The sequence below is a fragment of the Limulus polyphemus genome, unplaced genomic scaffold (assembly GCF_000517525.1).
Source record: "Limulus polyphemus unplaced genomic scaffold, Limulus_polyphemus-2.1.2 Scaffold192, whole genome shotgun sequence".
Classification (NCBI taxonomy): Eukaryota; Metazoa; Arthropoda; class Merostomata; order Xiphosura; family Limulidae; genus Limulus; species Limulus polyphemus.
In genome coordinates, this window is record NW_013665802.1 from 387,146 (window position 1) to 411,066 (window position 23,921).

The 23,921-nt window shown below is 30.9% G+C and overlaps 1 protein-coding gene across 3 annotated transcripts; it reads right to left on the bottom strand.

Annotated features, from left to right (window-relative positions):
- Positions 1 to 33: 33 nt before the first annotated feature.
- LOC106478239 (protein transport protein SFT2-like) lies at positions 34 to 23,897 on the bottom strand. 3 transcript variants are annotated; one of them, XR_002609855.1, is made up of 7 exons: positions 23,623 to 23,897; positions 17,020 to 17,085; positions 15,983 to 16,068; positions 15,038 to 15,155; positions 11,461 to 11,519; positions 9,084 to 9,497; positions 34 to 957 (listed from the first exon to the last, which is right to left on the bottom strand). XR_002609855.1 is itself a non-coding variant. In XM_013938766.2 (6 exons), exons 1-6 carry the CDS (start codon positions 23,854 to 23,856, stop codon positions 9,392 to 9,394), a joined length of 669 nt encoding a protein of 222 aa, XP_013794220.1. In that variant the 5' UTR covers positions 23,857 to 23,897; the 3' UTR covers positions 9,031 to 9,391. The 3 variants fall into 3 exon arrangements, 1 of the variants encoding a protein (XP_013794220.1); XR_002609856.1 differs by lacking the exon at positions 34 to 957 and adding an exon at positions 13,496 to 13,590 and having other exon boundaries at positions 9,449 to 9,497; XM_013938766.2 differs by lacking the exon at positions 34 to 957 and having other exon boundaries at positions 9,031 to 9,497.
- Positions 23,898 to 23,921: the final 24 nt, after the last annotated feature.

A 23,921-nucleotide genomic window follows, 5' to 3' on the forward strand; every position in this document is an offset into this window, starting at 1 on the left:
CATTGAGTTTTGGGGGAGTAATTATGAGGTATCAAGATGCTTGCAACACACGTGTTTATGAAGATCTAGCAACCTATGCATTATCCTGTTTGACCACCCCAGTGAGTAATGCAGTTGTTGATTGCATATTTTCCCATGTCACCTCTGTTAAAAACAAGGTCCACAATCATATGGGACTGCACATGTTAGAGGCCATTTTGAGAATCACAACACACCTTATGATGAGAAGTAACTGTTGCAAAGATTTTAAAGCAACGGATAGCATGTTGGCACTATTTAACATGAAAATGTATAATAGTAAAAATGATGCAGATGACGATCTTGATGCGCTCTTTGACTAACCAGTATGGAGCTAAGATGTTCAGCAAGAGACGTTCACAAGAAAAAAAGGATGAAAACGAATATTCAAAGCAACAACTGTTAAAAAGTCCTTATCAGGTGTATTCCGTTTCTTTCTTTACAGTTTGAGTATGTAAAGGTTATTCCTCCAGAGTTTGTTAAATATTAAAAAGTAAAAAAGAAATTGTCAATTGTTCTTGTATTCAATTTTACTGAGAGGTTGTTTGCAGTGTTGATATCGTGTCTAGTACTTCATTGCCCCTGTAGACAACAATGCAGTATCAAGGACGTAAACCAGGCCCCTTACAGTTTTCAGTTTTTAACTCTATGGCAGAATCTCACCAGTCACCATGCCAACAGCGACAACATTTACGAAAATTGTCAGTAAAGCTCATGTTATTTTGTGTGTTTGCTTTATTTCCATACAGTAATATGCAGATATCATACAGGTGATTTATATATTTTATACATTGAGTGAATTAAGGAATGTAGAAAAAATACACAGTTTCAATATCACGTTCAACATCTCATGATCATTGTCATCCTGGTCCCCTTGGGGTGCGGGAGAGAGCATAGATGCTGGTGGCTTGACCATCGCAAACTATCATGTTTACGCACCTGTCAATATTATGGAAAATATATCAGCCAACATCAAAGACAATACAGAACATCATACCAGCAAACGGGAAAAACAAATTTAGGGGTCAGAAAAAATGGGGGGCAATACCCCTGGGCACGTGCCTGATATTTAGATAATATGGGGGCCATAGTGTGTGCAGCCTTTCCAATTTACGAGTACACTGCAGCCCACTGGCTTAGTGATGCTTACCCAGAGTCTGGTTGATTATTTTGGCTTGACCACAATTTACTGGCCCTTTTTATTAGATAACTGATAACCAATATGTCAACTGTACAACGATTATTTTTATAACACTACTACTACTATTACTACTAGTCTACCACCACTGCTACCACCACTTCCACTACTAGTAAATTATTAGTATATAATTTTTTTTGTCTTATTGTTTTGTTTTTTTTCCTTTTTCAGATATAAAAGTATAAATTATAAACCATCTCTCCAAAATGTATTCTCACAAATCAGGAGCCCTGAAAAAAGAAAGAATGAGATTTGGATTAAGTGCAGCTTCAAAAGAATTTTCATTGAACTCACCAATAGAATTGGAGCAAGAAGAAGCTATTGGAAATCTCATCCTCAAACAAGGAATAGTTGACTTGGGTAATCATGCACAGGATTTTTATGAAGGGACAGATGCAAAAAATGAAAATGGAACACAGAAAGAAACAGACACACAGACATATGTGGAAGTGAATTTGGAAGACGAGAAGAGTAATCATAATGTAGGCCTTGACATTGGATGTATCATAACCGAGTTTCCATCTCAAAAGGAAATGGAAAAATATGTTACCAATGGTCATATCCCTCTGCCTAAAACATTCCCAAAAGACACCTACAATCAAGTTTTCCCAGAAAGCATACTGAAATTTCCAAGCACCAATGGAGAACTATATGGAGTCAACAGAAGCAAGCATTATATTGCTTTCCATGTCAATTATTTTGGCACAAGCTAGTCAAGACTAGCACTTCTGCATCTATGTCTGCACTGGTATCTGCTGAAGGCTGGGAAGCTAATGGGAATGGCAGAAACTTTCCTACAGGATCCCAAAACATGAAAAAGGCAATAGTCAAAAAGAATGTTACCTAGCTTGGCGAGAACTAGAAAGGAGCCTGCTGCCTGAGACAGAAGTTTACACCATCTTAGAAGCGTCAATCAAATCTGAAGCTGTGAAATGGTACAATATTTTAAAGTGCATCGTTGATGTTGTACTTTTCTTGGGAGAACATGGTCTGGCATTTACTGGTTCATCCCATCGAATTAGTGATTCAAACAATGGAAACTTCTTAGGACTCATTGAACTGCTCTCCAGGTGGGACCCCATCCTTCAGGAACATGTGTTAAGTGTAGAGGAGTCACAGAAAAGGAGTGAGCGGCTTCAAGTTCATTATCTGACCCCTGATTTACAAAATGAATTTATTGCTGAATGCTCGAATCTTGTGAAATAACACATTTTGCTTGAGAGGCAGTCTGCAAAGTACTTTACAGTAATAGTAGATGCCACACCATGTCAGATTCCTCCCATACTGAACAAACAACATTTCTTTTGAGATATGTACTTTTAAAAGAAATGCAGTATGAGATTCAAGAAAGATTTCTCAAGTTTGCAGATTGTAGCAACAAAAGAAGAGAAGAAATTGCTCAGTTGATAACTGATACATTGAAAGAACATGTTATTCCTCTCAGTGATTGTAGAGCTCAAGCCTATGATAATGCGGCAAATATGGTGGGAAAATACAATGGCGCACAAGCAAAAATACAAGAATAATGCTCAACAGCAATTTTTTTCACCTTGCGGTTGTCACACACTCAACTTATGTGGACATGATGCTGCTGAATACACACCTGAAGCAATAAATTTTTTCTGAACAATTCAAACTGTGTACCACTCGTTCAGTTCCAGTCCCAAGCAATGGGAATTACTACAAAACCGTATTGGTTGTTCTCTTCATGGTATGTCTGAAACAAGATAGTCAGATCGTGTTGAATGTGTAAAGCCTTTTGCAGCTCACTTGCCTGGCATTAAATTAGCACTGGAAGACCTCCTAGAACTGAATTTGACAGCCAAAATAAGAAATGAAGTCCATGGAGTTTTATTATATGTGACATCTTTTGCATGTGTGTTAATGTCAGCTGTGTGGTACAAAATATTAGCTGGCATAGATAATTGCAACAAGGTCATCCAAGCCAGAGATGCCACACTGGATATTGAAGTAAGGAATGTAGAAACTCTCCTCACAGATACGACAAAACTTCGAAACAACTGGAAATGCATGTGGAATGAAGCCAAATTGGTTGCGTCAAACCTAAAGATAGAAATAGAACCCTCCCGTAGATGTGGTGGAGTTAGGCGTAAGAGGGCAAGGTCACATGATGACAACACACCTATGCTAACTTGGAGGAAATGAATGACACAGATGATACACCAGAAGAGGCCTACTTCAGAAAGTGTGTGTTTTACATTTTGGTAGACAATGTTATAGCAGGATTAACTGTCCGCTTCAATGCTGTTAAGCAGTTGGCTGAAAAATTTGATTTCTTGTGGAAATATCTCATTATGTCTGAAAGTGATGTGTAGAGAAAAGCTTTATCTTTATCAGAGCAATATCCTGCTGACCTTAACTGGTGATGATTTTGGAAAAGAAATGCAACATTTACCCTAAGTACATAAAGCAAAGTTTGGAAATGCACAGTTAAAGCCATTAGATCTGCTGAACGTGTTAACAGAGTATAGACTTGGTGACCTGTTTCCAAATGTTTGTGTTAGCTTAAGAATACTATTAACAATTCCAGCAACAGTAGCTTCTGCAGAGAGGTCATTTAGCAAACTCAAGCTGATTAAGAATTATTTAAGGTCTACCATGTCTCAGGAATGTCTTGTGGATTTGGCCAGGCTAAGTATTGAATCAAACATTGCCAGAACAATTAATTTTTATGCTGTGATTCAACATTTTTCACAAAAAAAGGCCAGGAAAGCTCTTTCTGTAAAGTAAATACTAAACCTATCTACCTTTTTTTTTTACTTTTTACTAATAATTATGTCTTCTGATCTGCACTGCAATATAAAAGGATGTTTCAATGTGAATTCTTTCTCCTTATCTGTATTGTAGAATAAACAAAGATGTTCAAATGTGCTTTATTCTCTCTAATCCTCTTTTATTTTATTTATATTTATCATGGAGTGAGTATAGGAGCATAAGGCCTCTAATGCAGAAAATCAACAGAGCACCCCTCTCTCATCTTGCATACCCTTTTTGGCCTTACAGCTCATGGCATAAAACACAGTCACATCACTAACACTGCTAGAAGGAAAATTATGCACTTACTCAGACTCACAATATGACAATCATAAACGGCAATTCCCTAACACACACATATATTTCAATGGCACACAAAGCATAATTGATCTAGGTCTTTCCAAATGAAAACTAGCCACAGGTCCTGCCCACCCAACAACAACAACAACATCCTAAATTGGAGAAAAATAAACTGAATAAAATTTAACGAAAAATTACCAGAACCTAAAAATTATGGTAATCTCCAAAGATGAATTAAAACAATACTATAATGATATTACTTCCGCAATTACTAAAACTGTTAATAAAACCATACCATATAAAACTCAGAAATCTACACTAATCTCTTGGACTGTAACCCCTGAAATACACAATTTAATATTAACCCGATGCCAACTCCATAGAGAATTCATAGCAACCACAAATCCTGCTTTGAAACCATTAAGTAATCAAGCCAAAAACTAGACTGAAAAACTAATCAAAATACAGCAAAAGTACAACTGAAATAACTTCTATAATAGTCTGGATGCACTCAAACCTGAACCTGCCCTATTCTGGAAAACATTCAAAAGCATATGCCTTAAAATATGCCTTTGGTACAATAAACTGCGAAACATGACTGCCACAACAGACAAACAGAAAGCCAATTTATTCTCCCAATACTTTTCTAGCACATTTGTAACACCTCACTCTGACAAACTTAATAATAACCATAACACAAAACAAATCAACGATTTCATTAAGGGCAATCAAGAGTTCTTTTAAACTACCTTCCTAGTAAATATTGCTATCACAACTAATCACCTATCCATAACAAACACCCATAACCACTCCCAAAATAAAAATACACCTATATAAATTGAAAAACACTGCACTAGATGACGATAAAATTTCCAACATCACATATAAACATGCCTCATCCTAACTCTTAGAACATCTAAGAAACACACTTAACCTCTCACTCTTTTTGGGTTACATACCACAAATTTGTAAGTCAGCTGTGATTACTGTAATCCCAAAAAAAGGCAAAAACTCTAAAAACCCTGGTGATTTTTGACCAATCAGTTTAATTAATTGCACAGGTAAATTACTAGAAAAGAATAATAACAACTAGACTGTTGTAGTTCTTAGAATCCAACAATTTACTATCTAATATCCAAAATGCTTGAAGGGATGTGACAGGTTTTGGAGGGTTGTTAACAAATATCGTGTAGAGAAGGGGACTTAGAACTGAATCTTGTGGTACTACTGCATTGAAAGTGAAAGGATGTGAAACTACATTTTTGGTTTTGAATTTAGCTGTTTTATTTTCTAAGAAGTTTGCAATGTATTTCGTTAAGAGGATGAGTATTTTTGCTTTAATGAGTTTATATTTAAAACCATTGTGTCACACTGTATCGAAAGCTTTTTGAACATAAGGAAAGTAACTACTGTGGCTTGTAATTTATTACATCCTTTGAAGGTTGATTCTATAAATCATATGAGATGGTCAGTGGTTTATCTGTGTTTCCTTACACATGCATCTCAATATGCAGATGACCATCACGGCTTGGAGTACTTCCAGAGACCAGATGTTCGGATATGTAAAATTACAAAAATTTCTGAAAAAATTACTTCCTGGTGCACAGTTGGATAATTCTCCTTAACTAATCTAAGATGCAATCAATTATTTTTCCTAGAAGTTTAAGAAAAAAGTCCAAAAAGATTAACAATGTAAAATTCTCTCTCTACAGCTCTTCCATCACCTCCTCCAAAACTGTAAAAGTTTTAGGTGTCACATTAAATCACAATCTCACCAGGCATTCTCATATCAAAGAAATTTCTAAAAAACTCTACACCAGAGTAGCATATATTAAGAAAATCGACCAATACATACAAAGATGTAAGACGTCAACAATATTTTACATATATAAAACTTTTATTAGAATATGCCTGTATGGTAACATGAAACATAAAAAAGCAACAGCTCACACCACTACACAAATTACAAAATTAAGTTACATGGTTAGCCTACCATTCCCCTATTTATACACCCGCTTATTATGTAAAAAAAACATGCTGAACTGCCTTCCATTAAAACCAAATAAATTAACCTTGCAAATAAATATTACAAGAAAGCCCACAATGCAACTCACTCACATCTCTCTTTACTAATATCACCACATCCTCCATGCCATGGAGAAAGTATCTATGTTTATATAACTTTATCCATGGAGATAATACTTCACCCTGACTGTAACAATTACTTGTTCATAAGTATATAATCATTGTCCAGGTTCTACACAAAGTGCTTCATAATGCTTTCACTAGAGCATTTTCAGGGCTTAAATTCAGCTCTGTCCAGTGAAAGTAGATTTTCATGAGGTACTCCCATTTCCCCCCTACACCTAATTTCAAGGCATTGGATCTGTAGATCCCTGCCATGTCCAAGTCCTGCTAAGGCCGTTTGTCACTGCTTTGTCAATGACTTCTCTCCTTTTCAGTTCTTGGATTCACTTGTCATCGGGATTTGCCTTGCCTTCACCTTGCCATTTCCACGACTTTCTCTCTCTTCAAAACACCCATGCAGCATAATATAATTTAACAGTCCACCATAATATCTCAAAATTCTCCCACTATGTGAAAGACATCTGTTCCTCGAACGGGGCGATGGAGAATTAGATAAGATAATTCCCGAGCACCCTGGATGACTAATGGTTTGAGATGTTTCTCAACTCAACTATTTTTTGTCCAAATACCTGTCTAGTATTGGATTGGATTAAGAAAGTTATTGTGTGTTAAGAGGTATGTGTTGTATCGGAAGTAAATATACTTTACTAATCATTTTGTACAACAAAATTTAAAACTTAAAGTTTGCAAAAAAATCTGACATTAGGTCATAGAATAATATTAAAAGTTTAATTATTGATAGTATTAAGTACAGTAAAGTTTAGTCATAACTAAAGTAAAAAATGTACACAGGTTATAGTGTTAATTTATCTATTTATTGAACTTAGGCCTAACATTAGTTAAGGTTTTATAAAGTACAGCCTAAATACAAGTGGAACTTACACATTTTGTTTTCTATGATTATATTACGTTTGTATTATTCTAGAAATCTTGTATTTAAAGAAGTACTGTTGCAATAAAGATTTTGCAGGTCTCTGCTAGTACTTAATACTATAAATAAATAAACTTATAATGTTATTCTAAAACCTAACGTTAGACCTTTGTAAAAACTTTTAAAGTATATTTACAACCATCTTTTGTTTACATCTGTTGAAATGAAGTGTGCACACATGCACACTTAGATAGTAAGATGCATGTGCATATTCAGGACAGACAAGAACTAAATATTATTATAAAAGATTGGGCATATCATAAAGCAAATGAAATGTGAAGAAAGCAAACTATTTTCATATTTACAATCTACAAACTAAGAGGAATTCGTTATACACTTTATGACACCATTCTTTAAATATATTGGGAAAATGTAACAGTCTATAGAGACAATAGGTGCTTGGTACCATATATAGATTATTCCAACTAAAACATCTTGTCATTATTCTAATCTTCTGACAAATGGACACCTCTATATTAGGGTGAGTTTTGAGATAATATTTAGAAGAACCTGCTGAGATAGAAGTCACCAATCTCTGGAAGAATGGTGCTAGATGAACTTGCCATCTTTATTGCAAAAAGGAAGGGAAAGTAGCAGCATGAAGAATTAAACAGTATAGTGTTGAAGCACCACAGGAAGAAAAAGTGTTGATGTCCTTAGTTAACTTATACAGTGAAACTAGGTTTAACAAACACATCATCATTGTGGCAGACTGTTTAAGAATTAGCTAAAAGATATGCTATACCAAACCAATTAGAGAAACATTACCTTAAAGATCAGTAATAAGTTTATTATGATTATGCAAGGAATTGCTGAATCAGCTAGACATGTACCTGAAGACTTGACTGAAGATGTAGGTTGTTTGATTGGTTGCTTTGGGGCTTTATGGCATAAAGCACCAAACAAGCATTAAAAATGCAAAAAACTGAAGATATAGAACCAAAGACTGCTCCATTCTGCTGATGAGTCATAAAAGTGGAATACATGAAACTGAAGAATACACTTCAGCATTTCTCCTGTTTCATCAAGAACCAAAAATGCTCTAGGAGATCTTTATGGAAGATATGAACAAACCTTCATAAAATATGATATTTTACTTGATAACTTCATTCCAACTAACATAGAAAATCTTCAGTCTGTATTAGCTCAATAAATTGGAGGACAGAAACTAACAAAATTTGGAAAAAAAAGAAAGATACTCAAAGTTTGAGTTTAAACACGAGAGATACTTTTTGTTATACAAGTTCCCAGTACTATTATTTAGTTAATACTATTAAATAACCACATGTTTATTACTTAAATCTTTACTTGACATGCAAATACCTGAAGGTACAAATAACATTATTCTGACTTCAGAAATAATAATAGTTGGAAATACAGTTATCAAAGTCTAAGAATAATGAAGTACAAAACAACTTTTACTGATAATGTATGACTAGTACTACTAGTATGAAAAATTCATACAAAACAATAAGTTATTTACAAGTAATTTTTTTCCTGAATTTTTTTTTATCATACTCACTCAAATGATACTTAGTATTTTCCAATTTCTAGACAATTACAAAATTAAGTAAAATATTAGCCCTGATTCAAAAGTTACATTTAATATTTTCCCAATTAAAAAAAAAGTTTGATAAAAAGATTTAATAATATTTGGAAGTTGAGGAAATAGAGAAATAAAAAAGAATTTTATATAAAAAAACAGTACTTTACCACATAATCAATCAGGCTTGAAAATGCTGTTCGTAATTTATGTTGAATTTTTTCAATCTGTGGGGATCTGGAATCCTTTTTCAAATTGCTACGTAGTTGTTTAATAAATAATTAAGGATATTTTGTCACTTCTATCAGTATATCTGCTGTTAACGACAATTACAAATTGAGTTGTTCAAGCCATAATTATGTTCCACATAATACTTTAAAATTAACAAGTTTCCTTCATAGGCCTTCACAAAATTTCAGATATTCTGTAACACATTATTGAAGATCCAAAATTGACTGGAAATGATAAATAAATTATTTCAAATTGGCAAGTTTTTGTTGACTTTTCTTGTGACAGCAGTTGTAAAAATTTTAGAGAAGAAATGAAGTCCTGTTTGTCCTCCTGGAACATAACTTATTGTATACCTAAAAGAGAGACAAAAAAAACAATGATACAACATTACATTACAATGAAGTAAAACAATGGACATAAATTTTGATTACATTTGTTTATAATTACTAGATATTATTAAAAAAATTCAAACTTATGTTTAATCTAAACACATTAAATTTATTTACTGTACTAGTATCTTAAGTTAAATTCATAATTTACACTAACACTTAAATACTAGCAATCATACAATCATCACTCTTGATCTTTTTCTTAAAACAACCTGTAGAGTTAATAAGAACAATGGCTCCAAATCCCTCGGAGCTAACTACAACAAATTATGGAAGGGAAATAGTGGGTGACAAATCTAAATGACAAAAATATTTTCACATTCTTCCTAGTTCAATCAAACCAAATGAAAAATAATGTATTTCTTGCATTGATAAAAAAAAAAGCAGCCAAAGTGTTCATGAATAAATGGGGAATTATGTTAGTCATAAATTAAAGAATAGTTAAGTAAGTTTATCAAATAAAGAAAAATAAGTCCAGAAAAAATATTGATCTTTTAGCCCAAAGCCTCAAATTTTACTTAAAGAATTTTAATGCTTATGTTAACTAAACAATGGGAGTCAATATTTAAAAGGAAATACTATTATGGAGGAAAATAATGTAGCTGAAATGCTAGAAAATTATATACTAAATGGTTTATTTAAAGTGGTAAGGGTTCTTCTTTAAGTTTTACATCTGGTGAATAGAAAATTAAACTTTAGAAAAGCTTAGTGAACTTCATAAGAGAAAATAGTTGCAAGGCGTTGGTGAGCATTAAAATTTCTCATTTTTGTGACATTAAAGAAATTTCTGATTATTGGAAGATTGCTAATATAATCCTTCTCTTTGAAAAAGAATGAATGAGGGAGAAGTTAGGTATGCTTAAGTCTATTAGTTTCATTTCTTTTACTAGTAAAGTATTTAAATTTATCAGAAATAATTTAGAAAAGGGTTTTTGTACCTTGTCAACAAAATAGTTTTAATTTTATAAGGCTTTAATTATTTGAATGAAAACATTAGAGGATCACATATATCATAAAAAGTCTGATAAAATTAATTCAATGAATCATTATGCTTTGGACAGGTAATCCCATTTTCTTCTTTACCACTGACACCCTAGTTAATGTTTAACTTTCAGAAAGCTTTTAATAAAAATCCACATTAACTGAAAAGTTGGATGTTTATGAAACTAGTGGAAAATAATAAAAGTGAATAGAAGATTTGCTTAGAGGTAATAAATGGGTTTCTATCAAATTGAGAGAATGATAATAGTGAGCTCTCTTGACGGTCTTTTTTGGGACCATTGTTGTGCACTTTTATTTGAACAATTTAGAAATCTTCTCTGACAGTAACATTTATAAATTTTTTGATGAAACTTAATTGCTGGCATGAGTGGTTTGTTAACAATGGTAGAATGAAATTATTGGAAATAAAAACTTGAAACAGCCTTCTATCATGTGGTTTAATATTATTTTTCTTAACACCTAAATGATACATTTATGAATGTACTGCACATATTTTCCTTGAGAATTAAAAATATACAAATGAAACCTGGCTAACATAACATTAACATATTTACTCTGTAAACCTAGCTGGTAATATATTGTTGAAAAAAAAAAACAAGTTTTAGAGTGTTATTAACAACTATTACTCATGAAAAACTTACACATCAAATATATATAGTATGCATACAAACATTCTTAGACTGTTCAGTTCTGAATGATAGAAAAATATACATATATACATATACTTTATTTACAATTTTCAGAGTTATAACTAATTATCATTGGTATAAAAGACATATATATATATATAAACATACATACATATACCTTAAACTGTTCAGAGTTATGATTAATACAAAAGATGTATATTCTGCTAGGAAATAGCATAAAAGCTATTCTGTAAAAGAGCTTCACAAGCTAAATAAATAAATATAAATAAAGGTACCAGATCAATGATACAACTTGGCATATTGCACAAACTGCTGTTGGGATGGTGCTCCTAGCCTGTAAGAAAAAAAAAAGGCAGAAAAAATATTAATCAGTAAACATAAACTACTTTTAAATGATTCTCCAAGCCTTGATAAAATAATAATCTCATCCAGTAACACGTACTATTATTGGAATGAGCTTCTAGCTTAAACAAGAAGAAGAAAAAAAAAGGGACAAAAAAATCTTGATCAATAAACACAAACTAGAGTAGAATTGGTATTTCTAGCCTGGAGTAAAAGTGACAAAAACAATCTCAATCAGTAAATACAATTTGACAATTAAATGTGCTTCTAGCCTGAAGACAATCTCAACCAGTAAACACAAGGTTTGGTATGTCACATAGTTTTATTTTTATGAAGTCTCATGAAAATACATGAATAAAATATAAGGTAGCAAACATAAAAAATAAAAAAAAAACTGAATTAAGTGTCCTAACTTAGATTTTGGCTTTCTCTATAAATGTATCTTTTAGTTAATACATCTGTTAAAAATGAAAACAACATGGAAATGCATTGCAGGGAATTCCACACAATATTGGAATTGAGAAAAAATCTCAAACTTTAAGAGTTGAAGGGATTCTGCAGTTCAGATAAGGGCTTACTATAGTAGGGCTGTAATGAGGTTAGATGTTGACCTTCAAATGTTCAGAACACTTTACCCAATGAAGGTTTGAACCTTCAGTAGTACTAATTTGCACAATTTACTGATTACATTACCATAACTACTAGTTTATATTTGATTGAAACCCCTTTTATTTCACCAAAAACTCCATGTAAATAGTATATAAAACAGTAACAATATTCTATAATTTAAATTTTAAAAAATGCATGTTGTATATGTAAACATATTTGATACAATGTGCAATAGTCATATAAAAATACACAGAAAGCTTGCATTGCAAAAGCATTTTATTGTGGTCAATTGAAATAATTGCAGCTGACCTGAGCAAAACAAATCTTTAATTAACAGTCACTATTCCAAGCAGGTATTTTTAATATAAAATTATTGATTACTTAAACACTTAAATTATTAGTATTAGTATTTATTTTATATTTCATACTTAATCTACCATAACACTTCTCTTCCATTCTGTACACTAGGCATTCAGTGCATTTCATTGAAGCAATGCAGCCGCTAACGTAACTCTCCTGTTCTTTAAGTTAAATTTTTTTTACCTCCTTTGTTCATTGTGCTTAATTTACTGTAGTTTATCACTGTAATATACCTTGAATGGGCTTGACAAAAAAAATAAACATAAAGATGCATATTGCTTGTCTACTGTTTTGAAATGGTTAACATGTACTAATGTATAGGGCTTTGTCTGGTGGTTCAAACGTTCATTTGCTAACCAGAAATTCCAAAATAGTTCCAAACATTTGAAAGTTCATCAGGTGGTATTCAAACAGTGTCAGTTTTTTAATTCTATTAACGGAAACCATTTGACAATGTTTGAATAGTAATCACACACTAAATGTCACTCATATGGAAAGTTGAATCTATTGATTTGTATAATGTCCATAATTTAAACAAAAGCTCTTGTATTAAAGAAAATCACATACATCACCAAAACATTATATGTAGCAGCTACTTCTGTGCATGATAAAAGTGAAATAACACTGAAAGGCTCTTAAGTAGAGTTACGTTTTAATAAACTTACTTATCAAATTCTGCCTATAAGATAGTGACAGAAAATAAAGCTATGCCACAGGTATCGAAACACAATTTTTAGCATTATAAGCCCCCAGACGTATATAAATGCCTACCAGGTTAGGCATAATTTATAAATCAAATAGGTTTTATTGGTTTCTATAATTTCTATGCATTATAATGTTTCTGTTAGTAGATTGATCAGCAATTGTTATTTAGAATTAACAAATTGTTTTCAATTAAAAAAGGTAAACTTAGTGATTTATTTGCCTATATGCAGATTATTCTTCAAAAAACTCCAGATATTAAAAAAATTAAACTGTACAAGAGCATAAGATTCTTACAGATGACAATTTTTCAACAACTGGTTTATTTTGTTCTTAATACACATTCCTTAGCTACCTCCATAACAGTTTCTTTTACAGTCTTGACAAGGAGCCTGTTAAATAAACATACTATTTTTTATTTATTTTTTCTATGAAATTAAGGTTTAACAGAATGAAGATATCAATTCCTTCACACATAAATGAAGAAATGCTAATAAGAACAGATGATTAATGAAACTACAGTTTTCAGCTCATCGTAATTAGGAATTGTTTAATTCATGTTAGTCCAAATTAATCAAAAAAGTAACAAATCCTGAAAATTCTTACAAAATCATAAATATAAAGATAAAAATACATAAAATCACTGACATAAATACTCTTATAAAATCCTAATCTCACAGTCAAATCTTACAAAAAATAAAAAAGTCAGACTTGCAACATTACACAGGCCTATACAAGCTTTAAAAGATTAAAGTGTCCAATGATGAAAAACAACTTTTAACTTTGAATTTTAAAAACTGTTTAAAGAACCACTAAATTAATTAATAATCTTTTGCTTCTTTCTTTACAATTACAAGTATACAACAATGTAACTGACTGCTATATGTAACAGGAATTAGAATTAAAAAGAAACTATGACTCTCTTAAGGTAGCCAAATGACTCGTCATCTAATTAGTGATGCGCATGAATGAATTAACGAGATTCCCACTGTCCCGATCTACTATCTAGTAATACCACAACCAAGGGAAAGGGCTTGGAGAAATCCAAAAACTATTTGGATTTCAATACAATTTCAATTGTATACAAGTATACAACAATGTAACGGACTGCTATATGTAACAGGAATTAGATTTAAAAAGAAATTCCAATAATGATGTTTATCTAAAGTCTCAAGTTATCAGTTTGAAAAAACTTTTCACACTTAACACATTTTGAAAAAATACATAATAAATTTTTGAGTACAAAGTAGAAGAAATTATAAACAATAGAATCATTTAAATGAAAATAATCTAGCTAAACAGAAGGATGTATTATTTAGTGTGTATTGAACATAAGTAACAGTAGAAACTTCTAGATTTAGAGAAAACATGTTTTCCAACTTTCCTTTAAATTATTTAATTTTTGTTTGTTTGTTGTTAAGCACAAAGCAGAGTTTTTAGCATTGTAAGTCTTCAGATTTATCATTGAGCCACTCAGAATTAAATTGTTTAATTTAATCAGAATATATCTCATGAAAAAATAATGCTATTTACTGAATTTAAAAGTACAAGCAATAGTTTATTTCATCAACTCAATTTCAATTAATACTTCAAACATGCAATTAAATCAAAAGAAACAAATTATGCACAAAAAATCCTTTCCAAACTTCTTTGAACATTCAATAAGTTAACATTTTCCTACACTGAAAATGTATTTTTGATACCCACCTTCTAATTAAATTTATAAGTATGCTGTCTTCCCTTTAGATATTAAATACAATATAACTGTTTTCTTTAAAAAACTATAATATATATATATATATATATACTTAAGTGCAAAAAATATTAATATAAACTCACCCATAAGGCAAAGTAAAGGGTGGCAAACATAGTACCAAAATAAATACTTGTAAATGGCAATCTTTCCCTGGAACACAGATGCTTGGCATGAGTAACTGGACCCCATAGTAATGAAAAGCTAAGACATATCCAGAATATATATAAATATTTATAACTTTAAATAAGCAAACTAAGTACACAATCAGACTAATATAAAAACATAAAGATAAAAAAATCAACTATTTCATGTATGTGAAATCTTTTTACAGAAAAATGTAAAAAGCTACACAAATATTTCAAGAAGCATATTTAAAGAAGTTATTTTATCCAAAACTTCAAATCTTCATTAATACACACACATATATATATATATATCATATTTATAAATTTTAAAACAATTTTAGTTTAGTGATTAAACACCTTAAAGTATGTATAAAGTATATATGTTATGCCCCTGATTTACTTTTCAGAAATATTTCTGCAAAGCTACACAAGGACTATCAGCAAATAAATGTTCCTAATTTTAACCAATAGACAATAGGAAGGCAGCTAAGCAACAGCACAGCATCAACTCTTGGGCTACTCTTGTCTGATGTACAGTGGGATTTAATTATCACTTATGGTACAACAACAGTCCCAAAATGAGGAACAAAGTTTTTTCATATCTACCTAAATAAAATACCTAAGGTAAGACAGCTGTTAGTTGTTTATGTGTCTAAAAAGATGTGAAGGTGTATAATAGTTTCTCATTATTAATATCTAATGTAAATGTATTTATATACACCCTCATGTACAAAAGAAAAAATATTACTACTTAAGTGGGATAAATACAAAATATACTGAAAATACTGGTAACCAATTCTATCTATTTCATTCCAATATCAATATTAAAAATGAAGTTGAACCACACTTACAACCTACATAAATACAAACATTAACAGCAATCAGATAGAAATCTATACATACCTGCAGATAATAAATAAGCTTCCAAGACTATACAAGAGAGCAAATTTTCTTGATTTCAACAACAGAAATGGAACATAAAATCCAGCCTATATGACACAAAATTAGGTTTAGCAAGATACATACAGTTAAAATATAAATTTTAAAGTACAATTTAACTCACTCACTCTCTCACACACATGCACACATATATATATATCAATGGATCAAAGAATGATGTGAAACAGGAAATCTTTGTGATAATTCTAAACTATCTGATTAAAAAAAATTAAACTATCATGCACTTTAGAATCTGAATATTTTACAGTTAGGTTCAGAGTTCATTTCTTCCAAAACACTTTTTTTTGCATATACACCATTCGTTAAACTATTAAAATGGTCAATGAATATAATTCTACTGAATTATGAAAAATAATTCCTTCCTCCTTGAATTTTTTCTGATGAAAATATACAAAATTAGCAATGGAATATTCAATCAATAATTCATTATTCCTGATAATAATTTTCTCATAAAAACATTAATAACAAAATATTTAATATAAAACTACAAAAGTTTCTTAAATGTACACAAAACTGTAGATGATTGTGTAAAAAAAATACTTTTTACAGTAATATATACACATTATTTAAAGAAGCTGCATATATATTTACTGTTCTGTCTAGTTATTCATCTTTCACAAACATTTTCAATCAGAATCAGACACAAATACTACCCACATCACTTGTAATACTGATGAATAGCTGTTAATCCATATTCATTCTCCACAAAAACCCATAAGTCTTTAATAACATCCAAATTAATGAAAAATACAATAAACAATTGTCATTTGGGTCTCATTTAGCTTTTTCAAAGACTCAGAAGAAATGGTTAAATGCTACATTGGTGACCAAATGGTCTTTTCTCACATACAGTTAATTCTTATTAAACACTTGACTTGTTTAAAGCTTCAATAGAATCTAAAATTTGCTAATGATAATTTATATAAGATTGTGGTAATGCTGATAACAGTGCAACCAAATGGTGATTAAAGTTTACTTACCAATGTGAAACAAAAAAAGCCAATTAAAATACATCCCACAAATCCAACTATTCGCTGTCCTTTACTCTACAAAATTATAAATGAATATAAACATTTTACTATACACTTCATTCAAAAGGTTACAGTGAAGGAGTTTAAAAACAAGTTTTGATATTTTATATATACTGTTTGGTCTTATATATCTTCACACGTACTGTAAATCATGAAATATATGTACAAGTGCAATACCAAATCCAGCCTGATTTTGAGACCGTTACATACAATTCACAAGTATAATTAACAATGCAGAACTATTTTAATAAAATTATCTGGCATGGTCTCATTAAAAAGAAAACCTGCATTTGGCCTTAAAGTGCCTGGTAGAAAAAAACTATTTTCAAAGTTCAAATTAACTTCCACATTTTAGAAATAAACATTACTTTTGGTAAAAAATCTAAACATTTAACAATATTCAAGGGCAACTCATTTATAAAGAAAATACACTTTGTTAAATATTTTGATTAAAAAACTACCAATTAAAATACTGATTCTGTAAAGCAAACATGTTTTTTTTCTGAAAAATTATTTAAAAAAATATTGCAAATATAGGTTGAAATTATCCATTACCTGCACAAATCATATAGTTGAAAACTCAGTTTGGCTTTAAAAATAAAAATCATAGTTTATGGAATAAGAGTACAAAGAGCTCTCCAACTGAGGGTTCTGACCAAGATATCTTTCATATACTCAGAAGAAATATTAACAGCCAATCATACAGTGAAATTACAGGTGTCTTGATACTGTGGTTTTAAGTCCCTTGAATACGTAAAATGAGAGTGATCATTAACATAGGTAACACAGGACTGTCGGATATCATGCTTGGATCTTGATCTGATGTATATGTAACAGTGAGGTATAAGCATACTTTCTGAACTTTCCCTCTCCTGTATATATGTAAGAAATCCTTTTTTTTTTTCTCTAGTACTCAGAAGTCTATACAATGAATATTGAAGCCAATCAGTACAGGTAAAGCCTCAGCAGTACTTTATTTGCTGTATGAATAAAGACTGTTTACTTTATACACACTTATTTGTTGTTGTTTTTTCATTTTATTAGTATCCATGTTCATTTTACTCTTTGCATAACATTTCTAGAATCTTCTATATTGGAGATACTTCATATGTTTTTTCTGTTATTGAGAAAACAGGAGGAGTTTACACAAGTGGATTATGCAAAACGACCAAAATAAGAAGAAAGTCCAAACCAGTAGCAGATAAAAGTATCCTACAGAGTTGAATCACTGGCCATTGATGAAGAAAAAAGGTGATATTTTTACAACATACTGAAAAGTACATAAGGGGCAGACTCATCGCCAGTCATTTTTGTGCCCTGAGCAAGCTTCACAAACTGCACTCCCCCCTTTCAGTACTGACTGGAGGATGGAAACCATTTTCAATGAAAGTGACAAATAACTTTGGATAAATGTTTAATTGTTCTACCCGATGTTTTGGCTTATGCCTTTTTCAAGAGTCTATGAAATTTTTAAATTATAGTAACCAAAAAGAATATAAAACTACTATATATTCTTTTTGGTTACTATCATTTAAAATCTGTGACATTCATAGACCCTTCATAAGCCAAAACTTCAAGTAGAATAAATAAACATTTACCTGAAGTTCTTTGTCATCTTCATTGAAAGTCTATAGATTATCCATGAGGATTAGAAGAACAAAAGCTTCTGATGTTTTTGTACTAAATTCTGAAGATTAAGACTTGAAAAAAAAGACTATGCTCCTGTTAAGACAGTTTTGGTTTCCTAACAGTTTGGTTAGTTTATGGAATAAGTTGTTGTTAGCACTAGAGAAGACTGATACCTTATGTGAATTTAAAAGTCAAATATGTTTTTCTGAAAAATATAGTGTGGGTGTAATTCTTACTTTTCTTTTTCTTGTGTGTGTGTGCAGGGACAGTGTTAAAGGACTAAATGGTCTCTGATATTTGTATATCATGAATAAGCACATGTTGGATAGCATTTAATTATGGTAAGTTTCAGGATGGCTGTTAAGGCACAAAATTCTCAGGAGCACCAAGTATGCAGGGAATCCAGTGTGAGTAGGAGCACAGCCTTAATTTCTACCTAGAATGGCAGTCAAGCTATGATGGTCCTGGTAAAGTTATGTGTATAGGTTATTATATGATAACTTACACATATAATTTGGGTAGGAATACTCTTTAATTATGTGGATAAGTAAAAGAATTTTGGGGTATTATTTGATACAACTCTTAAGCCTTTGAGCCAGTGTTCTGTTGCAAAATAAAGTTAAAAGAATTCTGAGTTGTCGAAAAAGGAATGTTGGTTACAACTTATAAGTCTGAGGAGGTCATGGTTTCATTGTACAAGTCACTATGTAGACCTCATTTGAAGTACTATGGACAGTCTAGGTTCTTTTACCTTAGGAAAAACTGTGTGTTGGGAGAATGTTCAGAGGAGGGCTAATAGGATAATTCTGAGAATGGATGAATTGTCTTCTGGGTTGAGATTCTTCTTCTATTTTGAAAAGAGAAGTACCAAGGGAGAAGTACCTAGGAGAAGTACCTTTAATCATATTAAAGTTTTCAAAATTACTAAGTAAGTTTACAAGTTTGAAGCATAAAAATATGTGTTAGATTTTAAAGGCAGTAGAGCAAGACTCATAAATTCAACATCTAGATTGAAAGTCATGTACAACTCCAGCCAAGTTTTATTTCTCCAATGAAGTAGTAAATCTGTAGAACAAACTGCCATATATAGTAGTAGATAATGCAACTTTACAGGAGTTTAAGAAAAGAAGGGTGAATATTTTGGGGATCAAGACTAGATTTAATGGTTACTTTTCCATTTGTTAAGTGAGGCTGAAAGTTGACACATCCTGGATAGGACAAAAGGCCCCTTGATAATCTATACTTTATAATTCTCCTGGTCTAAACAAGATGCATTTTAAAACTTCAAAGAAGCATAGCAAAGACTTAATGGGGGTTTTGAGTGTTATGTTTCAGAAATTTCTTGAAATTGAGAAAATTCCCGATAGTTGAAATATTATCAATACGATCCTTGCTAAAAAAAAGTTGTGGAAAACAATAGGCCTACTTGTGTAATTTTTGCTGTTAGTTATTAGAATATATTGTGAGAAGTCATTTAGAAAAAACTTTGGAATTTTACATTACTACATAACAATTCTAAGCTTGGTTTTGGAAAAACTTTTTTCTTGGTTTATCAACTAGTTAGTTTCTCATTACAGTTGCTGCTTTTTTGAATGAGGGCACTGTATGGGTACTGTTCTGTTCAAACAGTTAATGTACTTTGAGATAACAAATAAATTGGTTGTTTATGGAAAAGTTGTGAAGGAGAAAGAAAATGGTTTAATAGAAAATGCACAATGGTAATAAATGTAGATTCTTCTAATTAGAAGAATATGACTAGTCAAGTGTCTCAAGGACTTTTGCTTTCATTATTCATGTCACCAACTTGTTAGCTTCTTGATTAGCAATATTTTTCAATGAAAATGTTCTTTTTATTGAAAAACAAAACACCATATCAGTATTGACAACTGAACCAAAATATGAAAAGAATCAGTTTTAATCTTGAGAATTTAAAGTTATGTGTTTGGGGTAAGGTAATGTGGTAAATTTTCCTTTCTGAGTGAAAGACACATCGGTGATGTGAACAAATAGAAACATTTAGGTGTGACTGTTAAAATAAACTATAAAGTCCTACACTGTTCAGCTGTGTTGAAAAAGAGGAATTATAGGAATTTTGAACTGCACATCAAATACAATACTTTTGTTAGGAGTATTATTTCTTGGCACCTGTGTATAATGTTAAAATAATAAATAACACACAATGTTAAAACAGATACACAATTAAAAACATTTTGATTAAAGCCATTCTATGACCACTAAAAAGTTGACTCTACATGTTTCAACGTTGCTAAGTCATCTTCAGGAGTGAGTTGCAAAGCACAATTGTGTCTTTATACTTCTTTTTTTGATAAATAGGACATGTGACCTATGTACAGGTTTACAATTCTAGCATGAACTTTTAGAGAAGGTCACCCCTACATTTTTTCATAAATATTCACCAGACCTTTATCTCTATTTAATAATGCATGATCTTTTTTATATTTAATTATTTCCAAGGGTTCACAAATATTATTGGCTATATTGTTTGTTTGTAGTTAAGCACAAAGCTATACAATAGGCTATCTGTGCTCTGCCCACCACGGGTATTGACACCCGATTTCTAGCATCTAGTCTGTAGATGTACTACTGTGCCACTGGGGGCTACTGGCTATAATTAGTTGGTTTTTTTTCCCCACAATACCATATGTTGTGTTTCAAGTACATGTTTTGCTATGGATGAATTTTCAATTTTTTTATTTCTTATGTATCCTTTATGGTCCATTAAATGATATTTTAAATTATGTTTAGTCTGGCCAATATAAATTTTTCTGCATTTACATTAAATTTTATAGATTCCTGTTTTTTTTTACTAACTCTATGTTATCTTTAGTATTACCTAAAATTTTCTTTATCTTATTAATTGGCTTAAATATAAGATAAAATTTTATTTATTGTTTTCTAAACATTTTAAATAATTATTAGATAGATCTGGAATACATAGCAAAATTAAAGATTTGTTTTTAATTTTTTCATAACTGGGTTTTCAAGTAATACTTTTATCAGTGAATTAGCAAATTTCTGGATACATTTCATTAATAATAATTAAATGTTTAAGTCATCTTGTTTAGTATGTATCTTCAAATTTCTGTGAATGTAAATGTAAAATGCTGATGTTTTTACAGTGTTACCTATTTTAACATTGTGTGTTATTTATTATTTTAAAGCTTATTAGGTTTCATTTAAAAGGTATAATGTAGTTTTGGTTCCTTTACCAAAGGAAATATATTAATATACTGGTAATTTGGATATTAACTAGGTTTAACAAGTTTAAGTTTTCATAATAAATCAGAATGTTAAAACACAGCTAGTATCTTGGCTCACACTAGTTTTAACTAAGCTAATAGGATTCAAGTCCCAAAAAGATAACTCCTCATCTTAGTTCTTATGCTGAGAAAGGTCGGTGTTACTATAGTGTGCAGTCTACAAAGATCATATCATCATCACCATTTTAATGATTCACTAAAACATAATTTCTTGCTAAATAATTTAAATCTTTCTATGTTTTTGTTCAGCAAATAATAATAATTTAATAAGTTTTGTGTTCCAAAAGAGTACCTTAAATTTAGGTTATAACTGTGCTATGTTTGATTGTTGTAATTTATTTCATTCCGATTATATTTGCCCCAAAAATGTTATGTAATGGTATTTTGTACTTTATTAGTTTAAAAGCATTATTTATATAATAAATGGAACCAATTGCAAATAAACGAAAGCTAAAATGGTGATGATGATAGTATCTGTGTAGACTGCACGCTATTGTAGCACTGAAACTTGAAAGACCTATAGTTCTGGAATTACATTATTTGAAGTATGCAGTAATATAAGTAATTTTATTCGAGTGTTCGAAATTGTTAGTGGTTTGGATAGGCTTCCTACTATACATATGGTTTGTATAAGTACTAGAATGAAAAGGTTGAAAATACAAATTTGTATAACAAAAGTAGGTTTCACCTTTGAAAACCCAAATGCTGACTTCAACAAAATTTTTAGCTTAAGTTATAAATCTGTTGAATAGTTTATCAGATGTCTTTTAACTGTTTGACTTAATTTGGTTTCAATATTTTAGTTAATTGGTCACTGTGAATTTTGTTTTATATTATCACTATTGCCACTTCAATAACATGCAAATGCTATCTAAATGCACAATTTTATTTTTGTAATTTACCCTGTAGAGATTTTATTATAAAAATAGATGTTAATATTTAAGCATGATACATATATAAAGCTTATTAAACAAAATACTTTTCAATTGGTTATTATACTTTAGAACTGCATATTTGATCTCTGATGACTAGGTCAAAAACTACAATGCTGTTCCCCTAAAACTTAAAAATTACATCATGCACTTCCAATGACAAAGGGCATTATTAAAAACCAGAAGAAATATCATATTTTAGATTAAACATTTGAAAAGCACCTTAATATTCTGGTAGTTGGGAAAATGTTAAATACATGCAAGTTATACCAGGATTACAAAAGATGACAAAAAGCCCTATCTGAGTGTATCACTGTCACTGTTAGATACGTTCTTGTAGTAGTACTGTTGTAGGAATAACTTTGAAGTTGCATAATGCCAACTTAGCAGATTATTAGTATTACTTATTTTGCTTTGCACCTGCAAATTCAAAATCCTTACTAGTCACATCTATACTGTAGTATTGTGTGCAGTTTATCAAGTTCAATGTTACTAACAGTTTGGCACTCCCACTCCTAGTAGTAGTAGGGCTGCTCAATACCATTTACCGAGTTAGAATTAAATCATAATGTTTGTATTAACTTTAAGTAACCTTGGTTATCATTTTATTTTAGGTCTAGTATAAGGTAGCATTATTTTCTCTTATAAGTTAGCAAAAACTAATCTTACTGAACACTTTTTCCAATATTAATAAACTTCAAACTTCTCACCAAACTAGGAAAACATGAATCCTTCTCAGATTGTGTAAACAATCTGTTTATGTCACTTGATTCTGAATCTTCAATGAGTACGTTAGTTTCTTCACTAACGTTAGACTTTGCTGGAAATATCCAACTTTTAAATGTGCTATTTTTTATGATGTCAATATAATCTGTCTTTGTTTTGGAATGATCTGTATCTGAACGTGCTAAATAGTTTCTCATATCTTCCCTCAAATCTGTCATTGTTCTAGTAATAATAATAATAGTAGAGGTTTAACACCAGTAACGCTTCTTTAACTGGCCAGAAG

Excerpts from the sequence above, each read along its gene's own strand:
- LOC106478239 (XM_013938766.2), bottom strand. The coding sequence starts at position 23,856 with ATGACAGATTTGAGGGAAGATATGAGAAACTATTTAGCACGTTCAGAT. Across the intron at positions 11,520-15,037 it reads CCCTTTACTTTGCCTTATGG|GCTAGGAGCACCATCCCAAC; the intron begins GTGAGTTTATAT and ends TTTTTCTTACAG. Across the intron at positions 9,498-11,460 it reads CAAGTTGTATCATTGATCTG|GTATACAATAAGTTATGTTC; the intron begins GTACCTTTATTT and ends TCTCTCTTTTAG.